The sequence below is a fragment of the Pelodiscus sinensis genome, chromosome 16, assembly GCF_052426305.1.
Source record: "Pelodiscus sinensis isolate ZL-2025 chromosome 16, ASM5242630v1, whole genome shotgun sequence".
NCBI lineage: Eukaryota > Metazoa > Chordata > Testudines > Trionychidae > Pelodiscus > Pelodiscus sinensis.
Genome location: NC_143067.1, coordinates 35,091,750 through 35,112,835, shown reverse-complemented (window position 1 = coordinate 35,112,835; position 21,086 = coordinate 35,091,750). Strand labels below are relative to the sequence as shown.

The following is a 21,086-nucleotide window of genomic DNA, read 5'->3' as shown; positions in this document are numbered from 1 at the left end:
CTTTTCCTCAGCCAATGAACGAGAATGCTTTCCGATACTGTATATTCTGAGCTCGCTGTCCTGACTTTTCCTAAACAACCCCAGAGATTGACTCACATCGTGTTTCTAACAAAATTATTCAGTACTGAATTAGACCTCATTCTTTGGAAGTATTCTTGGATATTAAGCTTTCATTTTCCAAATTTAGATTGAAATAATAAATGGAAATATGTGGCTAATGTAAAAAAGATCAGGGAAAACAATAAATTAATAACATTGAGGTTATGTAATAGTAAAAATATAATATTCTGTGCATTTTCTCTGACGTTGATTTGTGGCACAATAATAAATTAATTTAATCCAAAGGGATTACCACTTATTCTGTAAATGAGAAATGAAAACTCATTGACCGCTGTATTTTTCATTGTTAAAATAATAAATGATGAGTTTGCAAACCTAATCTTGATCATTTTGGTGATGTCTTTACCTTCTCAGGTTCCCACTCTGAACCTCCATCCTGCAATGCTAATTCCATCACTTGCCCATCCGCTTGCACATGCAGCAACAACATTGTGGACTGTCGAGGCAAGGGTTTAACAGAAATTCCATCTAACCTACCAGAGAGCATTGTGGAAATGTAAGTGCCTGTGTCAATTTACTAGTCTCATACGCGTCATTCCCAATCTAGCTCATTTCACTTACAGGAGGGAGCTGCCATTTTTAACAATTTAAGTTGACCTTAACCATTTGCCAGTCACATGGCCATTCCTCTCTCACCTCCCAGTTTCAGTTTTTTAAGGGCTCAATCCATGTCTTAAATGCAAAATGAGATATTGTCCAGACACCCCTGCGCATCTGAGAACAGGATCAAATTAATTTCAGTGTGTATTTTTACCCACTAGAAAGAGGGTATGATCACTTATATCTAGAGACCAAGAAATAAAAATAGATCCGCTCCTCTTTTGTATTTTCCTTAACAGAGTAATTTTCATATTTTGGCTTACCTTAGAGAATTCTTCCAAATAATGGAAACTCTAATGTTAGACAGGTAGAGTGAACATGTAGTCAGGGTTTCTTTTCTTTGCTGAAATCTGACATAAGAACATAAGAACAAACAGCGATTTGTTCCTCTCTTTTCTGCCTTCTACATTTCATTTATTCCAAATCTTTTACACTTATCTCAGCACTTTCTTTTATCATCATATCAGATATTAGTTTTCAGATGTACTTGCTTTTACTAGTTTTATCTGTCACAGCAGTTCACAATCTACCACAGTCCTGATTAGTGTGAAATAAAACAGAATTGCTTTTGGTTGTTCCACAGGGAATTCCTTTAGAGGTTGTTGTAGTGCAGATAGCATCCCTCTTGCAACCAGCTTTGAGTGCTTTAACTTTATAGATTCAGTCATATCCATATAGTACTTGTAACAAGTCAGCTTTTCATCTCTGCAGAAATATTCCTAGACTGCAGATATATTCCTAGTCTCTTCTTGGACAAGCTTAGTTGCTTCTTCATTTTTATGCTTGCCCATTGCAATGTAATATCTGACTCCCAGCAATTTGAGGGGTACTGTTTATCCAAAATTATGCAAACTTAGGTTTTGTTGGTACTCTGGTCTATTTGTGCATTCCACTGTCTCTACCTTCATTATTTTTGTAATTTAGGACTCAGAGCAAAATCTGAGTGATTAATATCTCTCTACACATGAGAGGGTATGTTTAATTTAATCAGTTTCCATGTTCTGTGTTGACCTTGCAACTCCCATATAAAAAGTTATTTTAAACATATAATTTCATTGAACAAATATGTTAGCTATAAACAGTGCTCTGGTGTTCTACTGCCCATGATAACCTGGGCATGTAAATATATTCACTATAAATGTAAAAATAGTCACATTCTTGATCACAGTTAACTCTGAACACTTCCTTTCCTTAAAAGTTCAGGCAAGTACAGTCTTCTGTTAGGATGGACCTGTCCTCCAGGAGCTTTTCATTCTTGTCTGAACACAGTTAGGCTGTGTCTACACTGGACCACTTCTTCCGGAAAATCAGCCGCTTTTCCAGAATAAGCTGCGAGCTGTCTACACTGGCCCTTGAATTTCCGGAAAAGCAACGATGCTCTACTGTACAAAATCAGTCGCTATTCTGGAAAAACTATTCTGCTCTCGCTTGGGCCTAAGTCCTTATTCCGGAACACTGTTCCGGAAAAGGGCCAGTGTAGACAGCCCAGTAGTCTTTTCCGGAAAAAAGCCCCGATCGCGAAAATGGCGATCGGGGCTCTTTTCCGGAAAAGCGCATCTACATTGGCCACGGACGCTTTTCCGGAAAAAGGGCTTTTCCGGAAAAGCAGCCTGCCAATGTAGACGCTCCTTTTCCGGAAAAACTGAAAACGGAATAGTATTCCGTTTTAAGCATTTCCGGAAATTCATGCCAGTGTAGACACAGCCATATAGTTTGGTCTTCACACCATCACCTGACAACAAGTTCTACAGACTGACTGTGTTGTGTGAAGTATTTCCCTATGTTAGTTTTGCTGCCTATTCATTTTGTTAGTGAGCCTTGGTTCCTGATTTATGTGACATGGGTAAATAATATTTTTCTGTTCACTCTCTCCACACAATTCATGATTTTATAGACCTCTACCATATCTTCCTTAAGTTTTCTCATTTCTAAAATGAACAGTCCTGGCCTTTTCTCTCTTCATATGGAAGTTGTTTCATACCCCTAATCATTTTTGTTGCCCTTCTTTGTACTTTTCCAACTCCAATATATCTTTTTTGCGGTGGGGTGACCAGAACTGCATGTCTTATTGAAGGTGTATATGTGCCATGGATTTTTATAGTGGCACTATGATATTTTTGGTCTTACTAGCTATTCCTCTCCTCATGCTTCCTAACATTTCGGTTAACTTTTACAACTGCCCCTGCACATTGAAGATGTTTTCAGAAAACTATCTACAGTGACTCTTAAGATCTCTTTCTTGAGCTTTATCAGCAAATTTAAACCTGTCATTTTTCTAATGAGACAGTGTTTTCTCATATGCCTTACTTTGTACCTATCAACACTGCATTTCATCAGCCACTTCGTAGGTCAGTCACAGAGGGTGCGTCTAGACTACATGGCTCCGTTGACAGAGCCATGTAAAGTAGTTTACTCGGCATAGTCAATGAAGCAGGGATTTAAATAATCCCCGCTTCATTAAAATAAAAATGGCCACCGCGCTGTGCTGACAATCAGCTGATCCAGCACAGCGCGGCAGTCTAAACGCGGCGTGGTCGACGAAGGAAGCCTTTGTCGACCACTCCGATAAACCTCGTTTCACAAGGCATACTGGAGAAGTCGACAAAGGCTTCCCTTGTCTACCGCGTCGCATCTAGACTGCTGTGCTGTGCTGGATCAGCTGATTGTCGGCACAGCGCGGCAGTCTAAACGCAGCGTGGTCGACGAAGGAAGCCTTTGTTGACCGCTCTGATAAACCTCGTTTCACGAGGCATACTGGAGCGGTCGACAAAGGCTTCCCTTGTCTACTTGTGCCGCGTCTAGACTTCTGTGCTGTGCTGGATTAGCTGATTGTCGGCACAGCGTGGTGGCCATTTTTATTTTAATGAAGCAGAGATTATTTAAATCCCCGCTTCATTGACTATGCCAAGTAAACTACTTTACATGGCTTAGTCAACATAGCCACGTAGTCTAGACGCTCCCAAAGTTTTGTGAAATCCCGTTGTATGTAACTCTGTCTAGTCAGCTTTTAATTTAGTTGCCTTGAGGAACTTTGTATCATCTGCCCTTTTTGCCATCTTGCTGTTCACCCCCGTTTCTGGGTGATTTATGAATATGTTGTTGAAGAGCACTTGTCCCAGTATTAATTCTTGGGGCACCCCACTATTTACTTGTCTGCACTGTGAGAAACATTATTCCTACCTTTCTTTCCCAACTTTTCATCAGCTACTGAACCATAAGAAGACTTTCCCTTTTATCCCAGGATTGCTTTTTTGTTTAAGTTAAGAGAGAGCTTATTTTTCTATTCACCTTTTTAAACGTTAGTTCTCTTAGTCTTTTTTTAAACTTGTATATTTCAGTGTGCTTAGGGAATGAGCAATTTCCAGGAAAGGGGGAGGTTACAGGGTTGGGCTTCTTTTTAAATATAATCAAGTGGGAGTTCTGTCTCTCTTGTGATGTGGTGTTTTATGCTGACATAGATGGATGATGATTCTTTGTGCGAAGGCAATGGGTCTGGTGAATTGGGGTCAATTAGAGAGTCAAGATAACAGATCTAGATGCACTTTATATGAAAATGCTCCAGAGAAAACTTGCAATTCCCATGCATAGCAAAAGAATCCCCCAGAGGGGATCATATGGCATTACTAGATCTTTTGAGAATATTCTTCACCAACCAGTTGTGGTATCTAACATATATCACTGACATTGTTGGATGGAGCTGATGGCCCAATTTTGGCACGATTGATTGTGGTCAAGCTCTCAGTAATCTACTAATCTCAAATGCGAAATGTGAAGCGGTAGGGGAATAATTTGTGATAGTTCACCTTGCTTGATATGTGTGAAATGGACAACCTCAGCGAGAAGATTTTTTAAAGCCTCTGATCATTTCTTGTGCTGCAAGGGCAGGGCCAGAGTTATGGCTCTATTTTTTTTTGCACTTAACTGGTTTAAGTGGAGGGTTCCACAGATGAAATATTCTAGATGAGGTCTGTACTTCTATAGAAGACTTCATAGCTTATTTTCTTGTTAGATGTCATCATGAAAAAGGACATCAGCTTTGATGAACAGAAATATCTTCCTGGAAATGGACTTTGGGGTTTCTACTTTCAATCAGTTCAGAAGTACAAAAAGCAACTATTCTCATTGAATTTGTACTTTTGCACTTCCAGCACTAACCAGTATTAGTGACTACGCAGGTGTACAAAGTATTTGAATTCAACCAAACTTTTTTAAACCTCAGAATAGGATTGGGGATTGTTTCAAGTTTAGTGTGAACTGTAGGTCAGATGCCTTTTAGTATCTGGTTTACCAATCCTTAATATTCATTTTGCTTTATTGCTAACCAACATGAACTTTCTGTTCATTCCACCTTTAGCAAGTGTGGTTCTTTGCCAGACCATTACATTTTAGGGCATGGGTGGCAGGTATAAGAGGCAGAGGAAATCAATGCCTTCCCAAACTGCCAACCTGGCCCACCCATACTTTGCACCCAGAGGAACTGAACAACAGCAAAAATGTAAATCAGTGATGAAAGGTAGAAATAAAGACACTTTTATATGCAGAGATGGGTTAAGAAGGAGTGTAGTTTTTTTGTTTTTGTTTTTGTTTTTTTGTCTGGGTATCATAAGGTACAGTTTGAATAGAAATGTTGAGGTTCTATTTAAATTGCTAGAAGATTGTTTAGATTGTTCTTGCCTATTTATACTGTAATTCTGACATCTGTTAAAAAAAAAAAAAGTACCTGCATGCAGGTGAATTTCACCAGAAAAGCTGTGTAGGAGATTGTAATCTTGGAAGTTTTTTTTCTGAAGAATCCTTTAATCTCACCAGACACAAATCGGGCTCTGTTAATAAAAAAGAATTTGTCTGAACGGTAAGTACAATAACATATCCCAAGTAATCAAACTGACTAAATTTAGATTGAGCAGAGCAGACTGGAAAATTCAGAACAAGAAACTTCAGAGATCTTGTGTTATCTAATGTGACTGTCACTCAAAGGTAGTTTCTAACCTGGTATCTTAGAAAGCAAAGTACTTTCATTGAAGGCCACATTATATAGTATTGGCTGAAATATTACAGGAAGGAGATCGTATTTCATCATATGTGTACGCATCTTGAAAGTTCATTATGAAAGTGCAGAAGACATCAGAGAAAATAAATATGGAATACAAAAACAAAATATATAAAGTATATGAAATATATACATATAAAATGTGCTAATCAGTTTTATTATTGTAGGAAGCTGCTATGACATTTGATTTGTATGTTTGGTTTTCTGCTAGTGTTACTAAATGAATTTGTGGGGTTTGATGGATGTTTTCATGGAAAGAATAAATAATCTATATATTCTACTTATCAGAAACCTAAAATATCTGTTTTGTTGCCAAAATACTATAAGTGGCATGTATCTATCTCATAAGGAAAGCATTTGCACTTTTGCAACCTGAACTTGTTTAGGTTGGGATTTCTACAGGTATCTGGACCTGGAAGAAATTAGGGGGTCAGGAGGCATGATGCTGATGGAGTCGTTGAGAAGCAAAGCATAGAGCAGGGTATTTTATTCAGAACCTTCCCATGTATTTTTTGAGGCAGAAAGCTTGAGAACCTCATGTTCAGCTGTATCAGCAGGAAAGAAAAATTAGGACCGTCTCACTGAGCACCTGATACAAGGAAGTGCTTGATCCAGACCTGCCTCTTCTCTCTAACATGTGAAAAATACTCTGTGGTATCCCCTGGATAGGGTCACTGTGCCTTTAAATCCAGTCATGACAGGAGAAGAATTTTACATGTCTGGTTTTTTCTGGGGGTTTTTACTGGACAGGGGCCACAAATACCGGACTGTCCAGGAGAAAATCAGACACCTGGCATCCCTACTCCTGGATCCGCACAGTGGTTGCTAAATTCAGTATTTACAAGCTGGTCTTGAAAGTGCTGTTGATATGTATCAGCTTGGACTCAGTGAATAGCCGATACTATGGGGTGGCTATGAGGTCTTTAATGGAGTCTGCTATATTAGAGGCCAGAACAAGCCCTTAAAGTGAAACTACATTGTTTTTATTATGAAAGATGCCTGTCGTCATGCCAGAGAGCTCTTTGCTGAGCATTGTTATCCAAATAGGTTAGTGTACAGAGATTTCTTTTCAGAGTCTGTTTAGAGTTGACAATTCCAATGGGAACTGTGGATGATAAAGATAAGTAGTTAAAAATTCAGTCAAGAATTCTATCTCTAGCTTTTTAAAGTTTCAGTATAGATAGAAAAAATCTACACCCCGAAGGGGTTTTTCATCACTTGAAGGAAGGTTTGAAATGAAAGGTGGAAATTCGTATTCCTGCTCCATGGCTCTGGGTTACGCCGACAGATCTGCAGTTATGTTGTTACAGACAGAGAAGAGCAAGTGTCTTGAGAAACCTAAAGAAAAGCTAATTAGGAAGAAATTGTTGTACTTGGAGACGTGGATGAAAATCCATGTAGATAAGCAATCTTTGATTTTCTAATGGACACCTGAGACCTAACTTACGTTTCCTTAAAACTAACTGTAATATTTCAGACCTTATGCAAAAGTTGATCAATATGACTTGTGACTAAATGAATCTGCAGAGTCCCTGTGCTCGGAAACCGCTTAGATATTTATCAGTCTAATCATTTCTGATCCAAAGTCACATATTGACCACTGGCAAGCATTAGATCCAAGTTCCGTGAGGCTAATTTTCAAACCTGACAGTTTTCCAATTCCATTCAAAGATAGTAGAGGTTGCAGCATGGGAGAGAGTTTGCTAGTTCCGTAACAAAATGAAACAGACTAGAACACTTGGGACATGCACTCTTGGTATAGGATGGGGAGAGCAGGTTGCTGACCACAGCTTCTCCACTGCATAAGAAACCATAAAATGGGAAGGTGAAGTTTGGGAGAAGTAAATTCCCTTGGTTGCAGTGCGAAAATAATGGTTTCATTATGATTTATAATAAATACTATTGATTTTTACTTGGGAGGCAGTCAGATGCTATCATGATGGGTGGTGGTATAAATCCCTAAGGGCACATCTACACAGCAGCGTTATTTTGAAATAACTAATGTTATTTTTGAAATAACAAAATGCATGTCTACACTGCAAGCCATTATTTCGAAATAATTTCGAGATAGAAGACTTCTTACTCTCATTCTACGTGGAGTAAGGGAAGTCAAAAGAAGAGTGTTCTTCCTTTGACTTCCTACTATGAAGACAGTGCCAAAAACTGAATTAAGCTATTTCAACTTCAGCTACACAATTGACGTAGCTGAAGTTGCGTAGCTTAATTCAAATTTTGCCCTGCTGTGTAGACATGCCCTAAGAGAATGAGAGAACCACATATGTGTTCAGTGTTATATAACAGCAGTAGCAGTAGCTCCAATCAGAAAGAGAATGAAAGCTTTAAAAATCCATTACTTAAAACAGCAGAATGCAAAGAGATTTAGAATATTTGGTTTTACAAACCAATCATTAAAGTAGTTCTGTTGTCTTTTGGGTGAGGAAGGAAGAGAAGAGACACAAAGGCCACCACTCAGAATTCCCAACCCCCAAAGTTTCTCAAGCAACAACATTGTGCATTTTGACTTCAAACTTTGCTTACATGATGCCGTCCAAATCCCTTATTTGGCATTGATTTGTTGTGCATTGCCGTAATTCAGTAGGAATACCTTTTCACTGATTGGCTAAATGCAAAGTATTGGTTTTTTGTAACCACAATGCACTTGACATAGTGATTACCTTTTGATAAATACTTTAACAAAGTAAAGTAGGGATCTGCTCATGTCATTGTGATGGAATAAACGTTGCAGAGTGAGACAGGCTATTCAAGGCATGAAAGGTGTCAAGGGACCTAGGTCAGGTTTCAAAACCTCTGTGAGGCAACTTGTAATGTAACAGAAGAATAAATCTAATACCTGACCAGCCCCTGTTAAGGGCCAAAAAAATTCAACGAAGTTCATATATTGAAGTCCCAAGTATATGGTGTCCTCCCCTAACTCAGGTATCAGAAGAAGACACACACTTCTCATTGGGTCTCTGTTGCTTCTTAGAAATCCCCCACCTTACTCCGGGACTTTGATATTCCCAGTCTCTTAGCAAGGAACCTCTTGGCCACCCAAATGGTGCAAGCCTGTAAGAACGTTGGTGATATAAGGACCCAGTGTGCAGATTGGTCATTGTGCATTACTTTGTCCTCTGCCAGCAGGAACGTTCAATGGCTGCCTCTTGTGGAAGGGACATGTTCTGCACATCAGAAGCAGAGCATGACAACACTGGTAATAGAGCGTAGCTGCCTCATTTGTAGACTCTATTCATTTGACAGCTAAGAATTATCGGTACTGATGCTTCGCTCCCTCTCTCTCTGTTTTCCCAAGCTAGTGATTTGTCTGTGTTATGGGTAGGCTTGACAAACCATTATGCATTAGCGGCCGAGATGTTGTTTGAAATGGGAAAATTGCTAGCAAACTGCTCCATTAACAAGCCGAGTAACAAATTCTGTTTTTCCCCCCAATGAAAAAGAGATAGCTGAGGCCCAAATTAATATGACTGTCTCCCCCACTCTGTAATGAGCATTACTCTTCAAGACAAATGTTTTCACCCCTCCAAAGAATGTGATCTGGCTCTAAGAAAGCTGTGTTAGGTGATTTTTTTTAATCCTTTGTGTTTGTGTTTGAGTAGTTTAAGCATCAAATGAGGTGGTGACGAAAAGATTTGCACCCCAGAGAACCTTGAGATGGATTAGGATGGGATTTCAATTGCTTATTCTTTGTCGCAGGATCATTTGTCACCTTTAAGTGCATCCTTTCTTCCTTGCTTTTTCTAACTGTTTTGTTTGCTATGTACTCTTAGTGCCACAAGTCATTTAAAAATCAAAAAAGATCTTCTCCTACATCACAATATTAGGAAAAAATTACATCTGAATCCATCAAGTTGTCTGGGTTTTCCAGGCTCTGATACTTTATTAGAGAAGGGAAAAGGAAATTGCTCTTATCCTTTGACATTCTCTGTCACTGAAGCTTTAAAAAGAAACCTTCCCTCCAAGGCAGACACAACAATGTTTCAAAGCAGAAGGGGGAAGTGCAGCATCTACAACACATTTGAGCAATGCTTGCAGGCAGCAGCTGACATAGCAGATTGAAGGGGATGACTGAACGGAGGAGCAAAACCCTATGAGAGGGTTGAATGGTACATTTCTTATCAAATCAGTTTATTCCACCAGTCTTTATAGTGTGTTCTCATGGATTCTACATAGTCAGTGCTATGTCTGTAAAATACAGCTGGTTGCAAAGTATCAGTGAACATTTTCTCATACATTTTTACTTTAATTCCAAACAATACAGAAATCTAGTACCTGGGGGGAAATGGTTTAAGTAGTCAATTAAAATTATTCTTTTCACTTGCATCTTTCGTCAGAGAATCTCAAAATGCATCTCCAAAATTGTTTCCTTATATTCCAGTGATGCAAGTAAAAGATATATATAAGGGATCACTTCACTATTCACTGAAACCTCAGTCACTTCTGGGAAAGAACAAAGTTGTTCTTTACCAGTATACAGCAGCAGCAGCTACCACATTAGGATATGGGCTGAAGAATACTATCCACCTGAAGATGCAAATTTGATACATTTCATTCTGTCTAGCTCTACTCTTAACAGAATGTAACCACCACCCTCAGGTTACCACACCATTTTTTGGGGGCGGGCGGGAGGGTTACACGATCTGGTAAGAACCTCAGTTTTGCCTCTTATTTGAAAGATTGTGCTTCCAGCAGCACTGTTCTGCACTATTGCATGGTGAGTCCGCACTGACTCGTAGTGAAGAGTGACCCCTCGGAAACATCTTCTGGAAGAATCTAATTGTTCCTGGGACATTTTCCATCCCAGACTGACCTGTACTCATGTTGCTTAACTAGTGAGGTCAGGCAGGCTGGTAGTACAAAGCTACAGTATAAATCACATAGGTTTTCACATTTCTAATAATATAAAAACCTGTACCCACAGCACCATAACATGCATTTATGAATAAAAGAATGATAAAAGTCCAGCTGTCTACTTTGTATTTTCCAACTGCTCATTTTAAGACTATAGAGTAAGAGTCGACTATGCTTTGTGGCAAGTTGGAATCTACATACATCTACTTGCAGGGTATCATTATCATGATAGGGCCCACTAAATTTACATCATCTGTTCTCCATAGTCCCCCACAGAAAGACTTCTTAAAAATAAAATGAAATCAAGAGCTTATTGCAGAACTAAGCTGAAGATGCAGCAGCAGGTGATACCACCCTTGACCATCTATTTTCATCACAGGCCATCTGCTGCTCATTTGTGGTGAATAGTGAAGAATTCAGTGCTAATTCTGTGTGTTGCTGGCCAACTCCCTATGAAAAAACCCTCTGGAATCCTAATTTCTCTTTTCTTTCCCCCATTCCTCTGTCATCTTCTAGATTATTTATTTTATGTTTTCAGGAGCTGTGGACTTTGATATGTAGTGATTGCAGTTTGGTGTGTGTGTGTGTGTGTGTGTGTGTGTGTGTGTGTGTGTGACAGGAAAAGAGGAGGGTTGCTATCTTTTACATACAATTGATTCTAACCTCTAAGTGTGACATTTTCCTGTGCACTTTAAAGAGTTATTAATGAGGGACCAGATTTTCACCCAGCCTAATCTCATTTTGCAATTCTGTTCAGTCAAGTGGTCCTGAAGAAATGTGTGTCTCTCTGAAGCACAGAAACACCTAATTTGTGTCTGCAGAGTGGGTTGTTGGGAAGAGAGTTCCCCATTTTATTCCTAGAAAGGCAAACCTTTGTGAGTATACAAAGCAAAAGCCTTCTCTGAAAAATTGACCTACAGAATGTCTGGGAAAAATCTGTTGCAACTCTGGGTAGCACAAACACACTAAAAAAACAATGTGCTGATATTCGCAGCAATTTACATTTCATTGCTCACTCGCCTGCAGTACAGTGCATGTGCATACCACACAATTTAGAACCAACTGTGAGGGAAATATTGTACAGAGATTCAAATCACGGAATGATTAAGATAATTAAGTCTCCTAATGGATCCCCAAATAGGAATGGTAATAGTAAAGCTTAATGGCAATGATTACGTACTTATTGCTTTACTTGCTATTCAGATCCACTCAATTGTTTCCTGTAAGACAGCCAAACTAGTGAAAATGTATTGGGGAAAGTGGGATTTTTTTTATTCATTGCAGGAACAGATCATGTAGAGGATATTCTCTGAAGCAACTTGCTATTGGCTCCATAAGTTCCCTCTTCAGTCTCCTGCAGTCCTTTCAAACACATGCTTCACCCTCTTGCTGCAATGCATGTTATCTCCAGAACCCATACTTCCATATTTTTGTTTCTCTCCTCCATATGGTTACACCAATAATCAATGCTAATTAACTCCATGTCCTCTCAGGGAGTTATGTTCTTAATTACCCATTACCATGGTTGCTTTTAAAGAGGAGAGTGTGTTGGGTTGTCCTGGACCCGTAGGTGTCACTGAGGTGTTTAGGATATATTGAGGTGCTTTGTATTTCAATCCTCTACCATTCCCAACAAGAGTGATTGTATGATCATGCTAACACTTTTAAAAATTACGATTTTATGTGACATTCTAGGAAAACATACTTTTTTTTTCCAAAATAGAGGCTTAGTAAAAACAAATTTTCTTCACTGTCAGATTTGGAGATAAGAATTTTTGGCAGCATGATAATTTGGGTATTTTGAGTTTAGCTTGTTAGGATTCATTTTTCCTCTTATTAACCTATACGATTACAAAGCCTGTTCTTGAGGATTATGGGAACCTTTCTAAATGTCTACTTAGAAACTTTTTTATGAAAAAATATTTAAAAAGTGAATTTGAATTTTATATTCCTCAATCAGTCCTTGCAATTTTTTGGTTTTTATTGTGGGATGCCTTCGGTATATGGCTTTACAAATGGACCCTAATATTCTAAAGTAGTGACAAAATCTCTTGAGATCTCTCCTTTTTAGTTCTTAAGTGGACATCAAAAGAGGCAAAAGTATCTTATGCTTTTTATATATCATTTTCCTTTTTTAAAGTTTATATCACAATTCTTGCATCGCCTGTGAAAGATATGTAATAGAGCATTGTTATTCCCAAATTACAAATTGGAAAATTGACACAGAAGTTATTATATGGCCTTGTCTAAAAAAGTGACAAAGTGAGTTAGTGACCTACCCAGCTCTAGAACTTAGAATTCCTTGCTTTTACCCCCATGCTTTACAAACAGACCTACTTATCCATGAGAGTCTAGTGCAGTGGTTCTCACTTTTGTCTTGGCACCTTTCACATGGTAAGCCTCTGAGTGCAAACCTCTCCCCCCCCCCCTTTATAAATTAAAAACACTTTTAAAAATATTTAGCACTATTGTAAATGCTGGTAGTGAAGTGGGTTGGGGTTAGGGTGAAGCGGCCCAGTAGCAGCTTTCTCACACGGACCACTTTGAGAAACACTGCCAGAGTCTAATGGTCTGACATTGCACCAAATTCTATCTTACCAAATTCTTATGTCAAGATAAGTGATTATATTGGGAGATTCGGAAATATGTATAAAAAGTATTCTGTTAGGGTACATCTACACAACAGCCTTATTTTGGAATAACAGCTGTAATTCCAAAATAACAATGCAAGCATCCACACAGCAATTCTGTTTCTTTGAATTATTCCGAAATAGCTTATTCCGAAATAGCTCCTCCCAAGGGCCATTCAAAGTAATTACTCCCCAGTGCCTCCCGGGGCTCTCAATCGAGGTAGCACATCCACATTAGGGAAGCCTGCCTCGGACTAATTTTGAGGCTTCCCTGTAGTGTAGATGCTCTATTTCGAAATAAGCACGTAGAGTAGTCGTACCCTTAGAACTGAGTCAGCTTAAAGGCATCCTTTATCTGCTTCAGAGAATAAGAATAAAGCAACTTCTTGAAGGAGGACATTTGCCATTCTCTTGCAATAACTGCAAATTTTTTACCTTATTCTTGGTGCAAAATATTACACTATACATTGAAAATCTTTCATTAATTCTTTTGGCCCTAAAGATGTGGTGGTGGTGTGGTTTGCAGTGTCTCTTTTCTGAGAAAGGAGAAAGTGGGCTTAGCTCCCACAGAATTAAATTTACCATGGCTTGCTTGCTTGCTTTCTTGTGTGCTTGCTTTTCTTTCTTTTTATAGAAATTTACTTAATCGGGAAGATGTTTGTTGTCTAAAAAAGCTATTTGCTGAATTTTAGCAGCTTTCAAAAGAAAGTCTGTTTCAAATATAGTTTTATATATCTGTACAAAAAGTCAGTGTAACATTTAATGTTATTTCTGCATTATAATCTTATGTTGCTCTGTTTGTTTTTAGACGCTTGGAACAGAATTCCATCAAAACAATTCCCCCTGGAGCTTTTTCCCAGTATAAGAAACTTAAGAGAATGTAAGTTTTAAAATAAGACTAATGTGCATGATTGATACTTGTAGCTTGTACCATTTTGAACTTTTATCTTCTTATTTTTCAAATAAACGGCCAAATTCTGTTTAGAAACCACTATGGATTGCATAGATAAACACTTTTTCAAATTATAAAACAGCATCAAATTGGCACAGGATGCTAGTGCATGAAATCGTTAATAAAATGCAGATTCACTTCTCTATTATGTAGCATATGAATTAATTAATTGTTGTACTTTTTATTTCTTTCAAAACATTGAATTCCTTAAATCAGAGAAGATTTTGAATTGTAATTATTTTTCTTTTGCATCTAGATGTCTATTTGCATCCTTTAAGTTAGTTGCCACTGATTAGGCAAGAGAGATGATTCTTTCAAGAGGGGTTTGAACTTTTGTAATATATTGTATTCCTGGTAAAAAAATAGGTTGGGTTTCAAAATAAGGATAGTAAGCTTTTTTCCCCTCCTGACACTATTATAGATCTAGAAGAATCCTAATCTATTATGTTCAATATTGCTACCCTGGATTTACATCAGTAATGAAAGAACAGAATATGGAGATATATATTTCAAGTGATATTGAGGCTCATATGAGAGATACTAGATTGACAGCACTGAAAATTGTTGTCCCCTTCTGGCAGTAGTACAGATTGAACCTCTATAGACTGGCATTCTCTGGTCCAGCAATATCCATGGTCCAGCATGTTTTTAGTTAGTCGGTTGTCTGCTTATTGTGGGTGTGGCTAAATTCCCCATGGTCCTATAAAGTTTGTTTACACCCACCCATCTTGGCTCTCAGAGTTCTGTGCTGTTCTTTAGCTCTAAATTACAGCTAAAAGTGCAAGCATGTTTTTATGCTTTATCTACTTATTTCCTCGTGCCAATAGAGTAAAAATTGTGTAATAACTCTAAGACTTTGTTATTATCTGATAAAATATGTATTATAATATATTTATTATTTGATAAAACAGCTATGAAGAGAGCTGATAAGCCTGAGCTGGGTGCAGGCTTATATAGGGTGTATCGGTACAGTCATATGTTATTAAGCTGCATTCCGAGCACTATTCCATTTATTTGCCTTAGTTAAATAAAAATAAAGACACCCACTCGCTACAATATTGGCCTCCTGTGGTTCGGCAAATCCCCAAGTTCGGCACCAGTCAGGTCCCAATAGTGCTGGACTAAAGAGGTTCAACATGTACTATAATCCAATATCATGATAAAACAAGCTTCTCCTTAATTGCCTTGCCATCCCATCAATGTGTCTGAGCACTCCTGTGCACCAGACCCTTTTGGGGAAAAGGAATAATTCTTTTCCCATAGCCCCTCGCTGAGACTGCTTATGAAGGCACCGTGGCCACTGGATTTTTTTATGTAAAGGGCTGCTCGATAAGAGTAAGATCATTCTTGGCAAATTATTTCACATAGACATTGAAATACCAAATAGAAAATGCTCTTTGACGTGAATCCCTGTTAAACTGTGGCTATAGGGTGAAGTAGCTGTGCCAACAACCCAGAGCCACCCAGTGATCAAAGCTGGGGAATTCTAAAATATGGAACCCAATACTTAAAAGATCATATCATCAATATCATGCATTTTCTCCTCTTTTCTCTCACGTTCAACTGAGCTGTATGCATTTTTAAAACTCTACTATATTAGATAGCAAGACAGAAATTTCTATGAAAAAGATCAGTTCCCTTCCCTAACTTGTAACTCTTTCATTATTTAAAAGCTTCAGGGGGTAGCTGAGTTAGTCTGTACAGGATAAACTTAAAAAACAACAAATAGTCTGGTAGCACTTTACAGACTAACAAAACATGTAGATGGTATCATGAGCTTTCGTGGTCATCTGAAGAAGTGGGCTGTGCCCACGAAAACTAATGATACCATCTACATGTTTTGTTAGTCTTTAAAGTGCTACCAGACTATTTGTTATTTTTAAGTTTATCTTTCATTATTTGTTACTATTTGTTTTCTGAGATATGAGTAATATTAGAACTTTATAATCATTTATTCCTTATGTTTTCCTGATTGGTGCTTTCCAACTGCATAGGACTTAGTCAAGATATAGAAAATGATGGTTTTTCCCTAACTGTTCAGGAGCCAGGGCAGTGCTTATTATGAAAATGATAAGAGTAAAGGTTTTGTGTATGACAAGTCCATCAACAAGTTACATTAATAGGCTTTTGAGGCACTGTTGGCACCGGCTTTAAGATTATTCTTGAAATACTGTTAAGTGGTATTATTAATAATAGGGTTTTGCAGTTTATATATATATATGGGAAAGACACGCTTAATGGCAGTTCTGATTCTACACAACCTTGTTACTATTCCTTCCATGATAGCGAGACAGTAAATCATTATCATCATCATCATCAACAACAACGATGGGCTAAATGCCCCTTGGTGTCCGATGCCTCCCTCACTATTTCCTTCCATCTTTCCCTGTCCAGTGTGGAGTGGCTTAGTTTCTGTTGACTAGCTCCGCACCAATCTACTACATCATCTACCCATTCTCTGTGGGGTCTGTCTCTCCTATTTGTACCATCCTTTATGCCAAATACCAGGGTCTTAACTTTTCACTCATCATTTGTTCTGCAGATATGCCCAGACAGCTGTAACTTCTATTGTATAACCTTCTGCAGTAGGTTCTCTTTCAGCTGTATCTTCCTATATAATCCCTCTTTGGTGATCTTTCGCATCCACCCTATTCTCAGGATCTTTCTATAACAACTCCTCCCGAACGTCAATATCCTTCTCTTTGAATCTTTCATTATCACCCATGTCTCACGTCCATACAACATGCTGCTAAATACACACGTTTTCAAGACGCTCGGCTTTGTTCCTAAGCTAATCGCCAAATGTTAATGGTACATTCTTTATCCACTTTTAGCAAAGAAATCTCCCAGTGTTTCACACACTTTATTTACATTTAAGTGATGGCTTCTATGGAAAAATCTAAGATCAAGCACTGCCCTTGTAAGAGTGTGGCAGGACAACTGTGGCATTTCTTTGCTGTAACACTGGTCTGCTTCCTTAGTGAGGTTCCAGAATTGTTGTGGGACACTGAGGATCTGTAATTTGGACCAGTGCTCATCAGAATTTGTGAAATCGGGTGGTGATCTATTAGTTTCATTACTGTTGGCCGTTACTGTCATCTCCCTTAGGGACTGCAACATGCTAGTATTACTAATACAAGCATGAACTGTGGTCAAGAAACTCACTTTTAATATTAAAAGGCTCATGAGTCATGGCTCTAATCTTAATATTAGACACATGGCTAGTGTCAAGAAGATTGTAGCTTTGGCATCATGAGAAGTCTTCAGATTTACTAAGTTCTGTTCTCTCTAGTTGTTTTAGACCTGGCTATGCATGGAGACTGTGCTGGTTTCATTGGCTGATGATCTTCGAGTGTAGGGAAAAGTGCATTTGTTCATGCTAATTTTTCAGATATAGCAGGAGTCTTTGATATCAGCGGGATTAATAACATGCCCGGAGGCCCGAACAAAAGTGCCTCCATTTTTTTCTCTAAAAACAATCGAAGGGTGATATTAGGGCACTGCTGTGGAGCAGCAGAAAGTTCTAGATCACTACTGTTGCTGTTTGGTGAGGATGTTTATGGGGAGAAGGGCTATTTTACAGTTTTGACAGTACTTAGCTCAGTTTCCTGGAAGGTGATACAGTTTTTGTTTCCCAAAACTGTGTGGCTGAGATTAGCTTGTTTAGCTGAGGTACCATCTAACTAAGATAGGTGGGATGAAGGCAACATCCAGAGGGGTGGGAAGAAGTAATAGTTGTTACCTGGATTGAGAAGTTATGTTTGCCTTTAGTTACAGCTCACTGTTTAGAGTGGATTCTTAACTGCCTCCAGATGTTCAGTTAGTTGAGGTAGCCAAGAGAACTTATGCCATCTTCTCTTGGTTGCAACAAATTATCTCTCATGAACCTCACCACAGTTGTTATTCATTCCTCCCACACATGGCTAACTACTGCAACTCAATGTACCTGGCTCAGAAAGATTTCATCCTTCTAGTAGTCAAATATGTGGTTGCATGTCAAGGATTTTGAACATTTATACTAACATCCCTATGCCATCCCCTGCTATTTGTGCTTCTCGGGTGCATTTTGGGCACAAGACTGAATACAAGTAGCTGCAGCTCCCAGGAAGGTGTGGCTATTCTATAACTGCACTTCTACCTGGTATTTTAACATTAACACTTTTCATCTTGCTAATAAGCAGGTCACAAAGCTGCGGTATAACCGTTCCTCAAATTATTCTGTGAATTGTGAGGAGGATCACTTTTCAACCAGCTCTAAACATTATTCAATAGTTTGTCTGAAAAGCTTTTAGAAGGCAGTAAAGAAACGTAAATCATCTTCATATGCTATACAAGAAGCACAAGATAGACTTTCTTCCATGTTGCACAGATAGAAATGATTTGCACTCGTATACAGTAGCTGCATGCAGTCACCCTCAGGAGTGTGTTTAGCAGAAAATCGTTTATATGTTGTCATGAGCATAAGACGATGAGACTTTGAGATGGTTAATGAATTCTCTGCCTGGATGGAATCCCGATCAGTCCATTAAACTCCCTGCTAAAGAGCTGCAGTTCCACTCTGTGATTCTAGTAATAGCCAAAACTGTGGAAGTTGGCGCTCTATTACCTAAACTAACCTAGTAATGAAAGGCTAGGAAAGCATGTACATGCGCTTTCTTGATGTAAATCAAGCACTAGAATGGAGAGAACTTACCACAAAGAAGCAGACCATAAAAAAGGAAACAAAAATGAAAAGCAAAATCTTAATTGAATCCTGGTGCCTCAATCAAGGCAGAAGGAGATTGAGCTTTGCTATCTAAGCAACAGCACTGGAGCCTTGGCTCTAATGGAAAGGAAATAATATAGCTAATTGCCTTCTAATGGTGAGCATGCCACATCCGCAAGAAGCAGGTGAATGTCGTTTCTCAGCATGCTGCTTATGCAAGTTCAGGCACCATTAGTCATACCCAGATTAACATCCTAACCTGGAGAAGGGGAAAAGGGACAAAAACGTTTGTTTCAATCAAAATGGGATGCATACAGACACAGGCTGCATTGAGATGTTTGGTTCCTCTTTCAGATGTCAGGATTCTGATGTATCATATTGCCCTGCTCCACTGTAATGGGTTAAAAAAAATTCCCGAATAGATGTCATAGTCCAAACTTTGGGCCAAGAAATTGGCTATTGCTATGAAGGCTGCTGTTACCATCTTATTATCTAGACACAAAGTGCAGTAAATGTTAACAGATTTCCTAAATAGCTTTCTGAGGGGCATAAAAGGGCTTCTTCTTCGTCAGCTATACTCACCACAGACTTGACTGCAGTGAGTATAGCTAAAGAAGAACCACAAAAATGAAACTCCAGTGGACAAAAGTGAAGCTACAAGCTATAGTAGGAAACATTATTAGATCAATCACTTTAAGAGACTTGTGAGAAAACCAAATTCCTTCTAGATTCCTAAAGAGATATTAGGAGGCTGCTACTCAAATGACGTTTATTGCACTGTTCTGAAAAAGGTGTTCTAGCAGAAATGGAGTAACAATGGATATGTAGTATGTGAAATACCACCCATGTCAGATTGCACTAGCCTGAACAATTAAGAGTCAGAGTTTCAGGGGACAGTTCACATGCTTCAAGTTCTGCGTGTACTAAATAGCTTGGAGAAAGTGATTTGATGTCATAGCCACATTGAGGCACCCTGTACAGCATGCTTGAATCCCACCTGTAGGAAAGGATGGACGGGTTCTTTAGCAGGGATATAATAGAATAGAACTGTTCTACATCCTTCGTTGCTTTTTTTTTTCAACCAAACATTTTCAAATATTCTGTGACAACGTGTTTTGACTAGCACTGCTATAATTGCAGTGTGAAGGGGACATTAATAAAACTTAATGGCTTGGCCAGATTTTGTAGTGATTTATGGCCCCTTGACACCATGCTGGTGGCGTAATAGGGCTATCATCTAGGATAAAATGCCCAGCAAAGTTCCCTTAAGATGGGAAGGTGCAGTAGACTATGCTCTACTCGTCCACCACAGACAATAGTATCCATTAAGAACCTTACCTCAGTGGCACAATTGATTACTGCTCAGCGCCTGTTCTAAGTAGCACTAAAGCTAGTCTTTGAAATCACAGAAATGGCTGAACCATTCCCTCATACATGCACATTTGGCACAGGACAGACTCGTATCCATTCCAGCACTCACATTTCTTAGGATGGTTAATTGCTATAATTCATGCTTAACCCAAAACAGGGCTAACACATTTTGTTTTGTGTAGGAAACTAGAATTCTTGTCCTGGCTGTCACTCTCTTGCATCTCAATGATCACAATATAGTTTTCTCTGGCCTTCACAAATACAGTCTTCTCCCACTTATATTCATTCAGCTTGCTACTGTAAAGCTCATTTTCCTAGCCTGGTGCTTTGACCTTTTTTGCCCCTCTCTTAAGCTACATCTTGACTAAAAGTGAAAGGAATCTGGACTCATTTTTTTCATAAAAAGAAACTGTTTTGAAAAACCATTCTTCCTTAAAAAAATGAGGCTTACACGGTTTTTTAAAAAAGGGTTTTTTTTTTCTGGAAAAAAACGCATCCAGACTACTCTCACTTTCGAAAGACCTGTTTTCAGGTCTTTCCACTTTGGAAAATAATGCGTAGTTTAGACATACCCCTAGTGTCCCTCCACCGTGCCCTCTTCTCTGCTGCATCAGACATAAGCTACTTGTCTTCACTTTCATGGCCCTTTGTGGTCTTTTGCTATCCTACGTATTCTTTCAGCCGGGAAATACTAACTCCTGCTTCTGATTAGCTACTGATACTAGTCTCAGTTGCCCACTGGTTGAATTTTCAAACAAGCATTTTTGTTGTGCATTTTTCTCATGCTTCCCC

The 21,086-nt window shown here is 38.7% G+C and overlaps 1 protein-coding gene across 1 annotated transcript in view; it reads left to right on the top strand.

Moving 5' to 3' along the window:
- Positions 1–21,086, top strand: part of SLIT3 (slit guidance ligand 3) — a 791,947-nt gene that overhangs the window by 527,832 nt on the left and 243,029 nt on the right. Inside the window, exons 9-10 of the mRNA XM_006115755.5 lie at positions 475–616; positions 14,075–14,146. Coding sequence (XP_006115817.1) covers positions 475–616; positions 14,075–14,146 — 214 coding nt within the window. The remainder of the gene's footprint in view (positions 1–474; positions 617–14,074; positions 14,147–21,086) is intronic.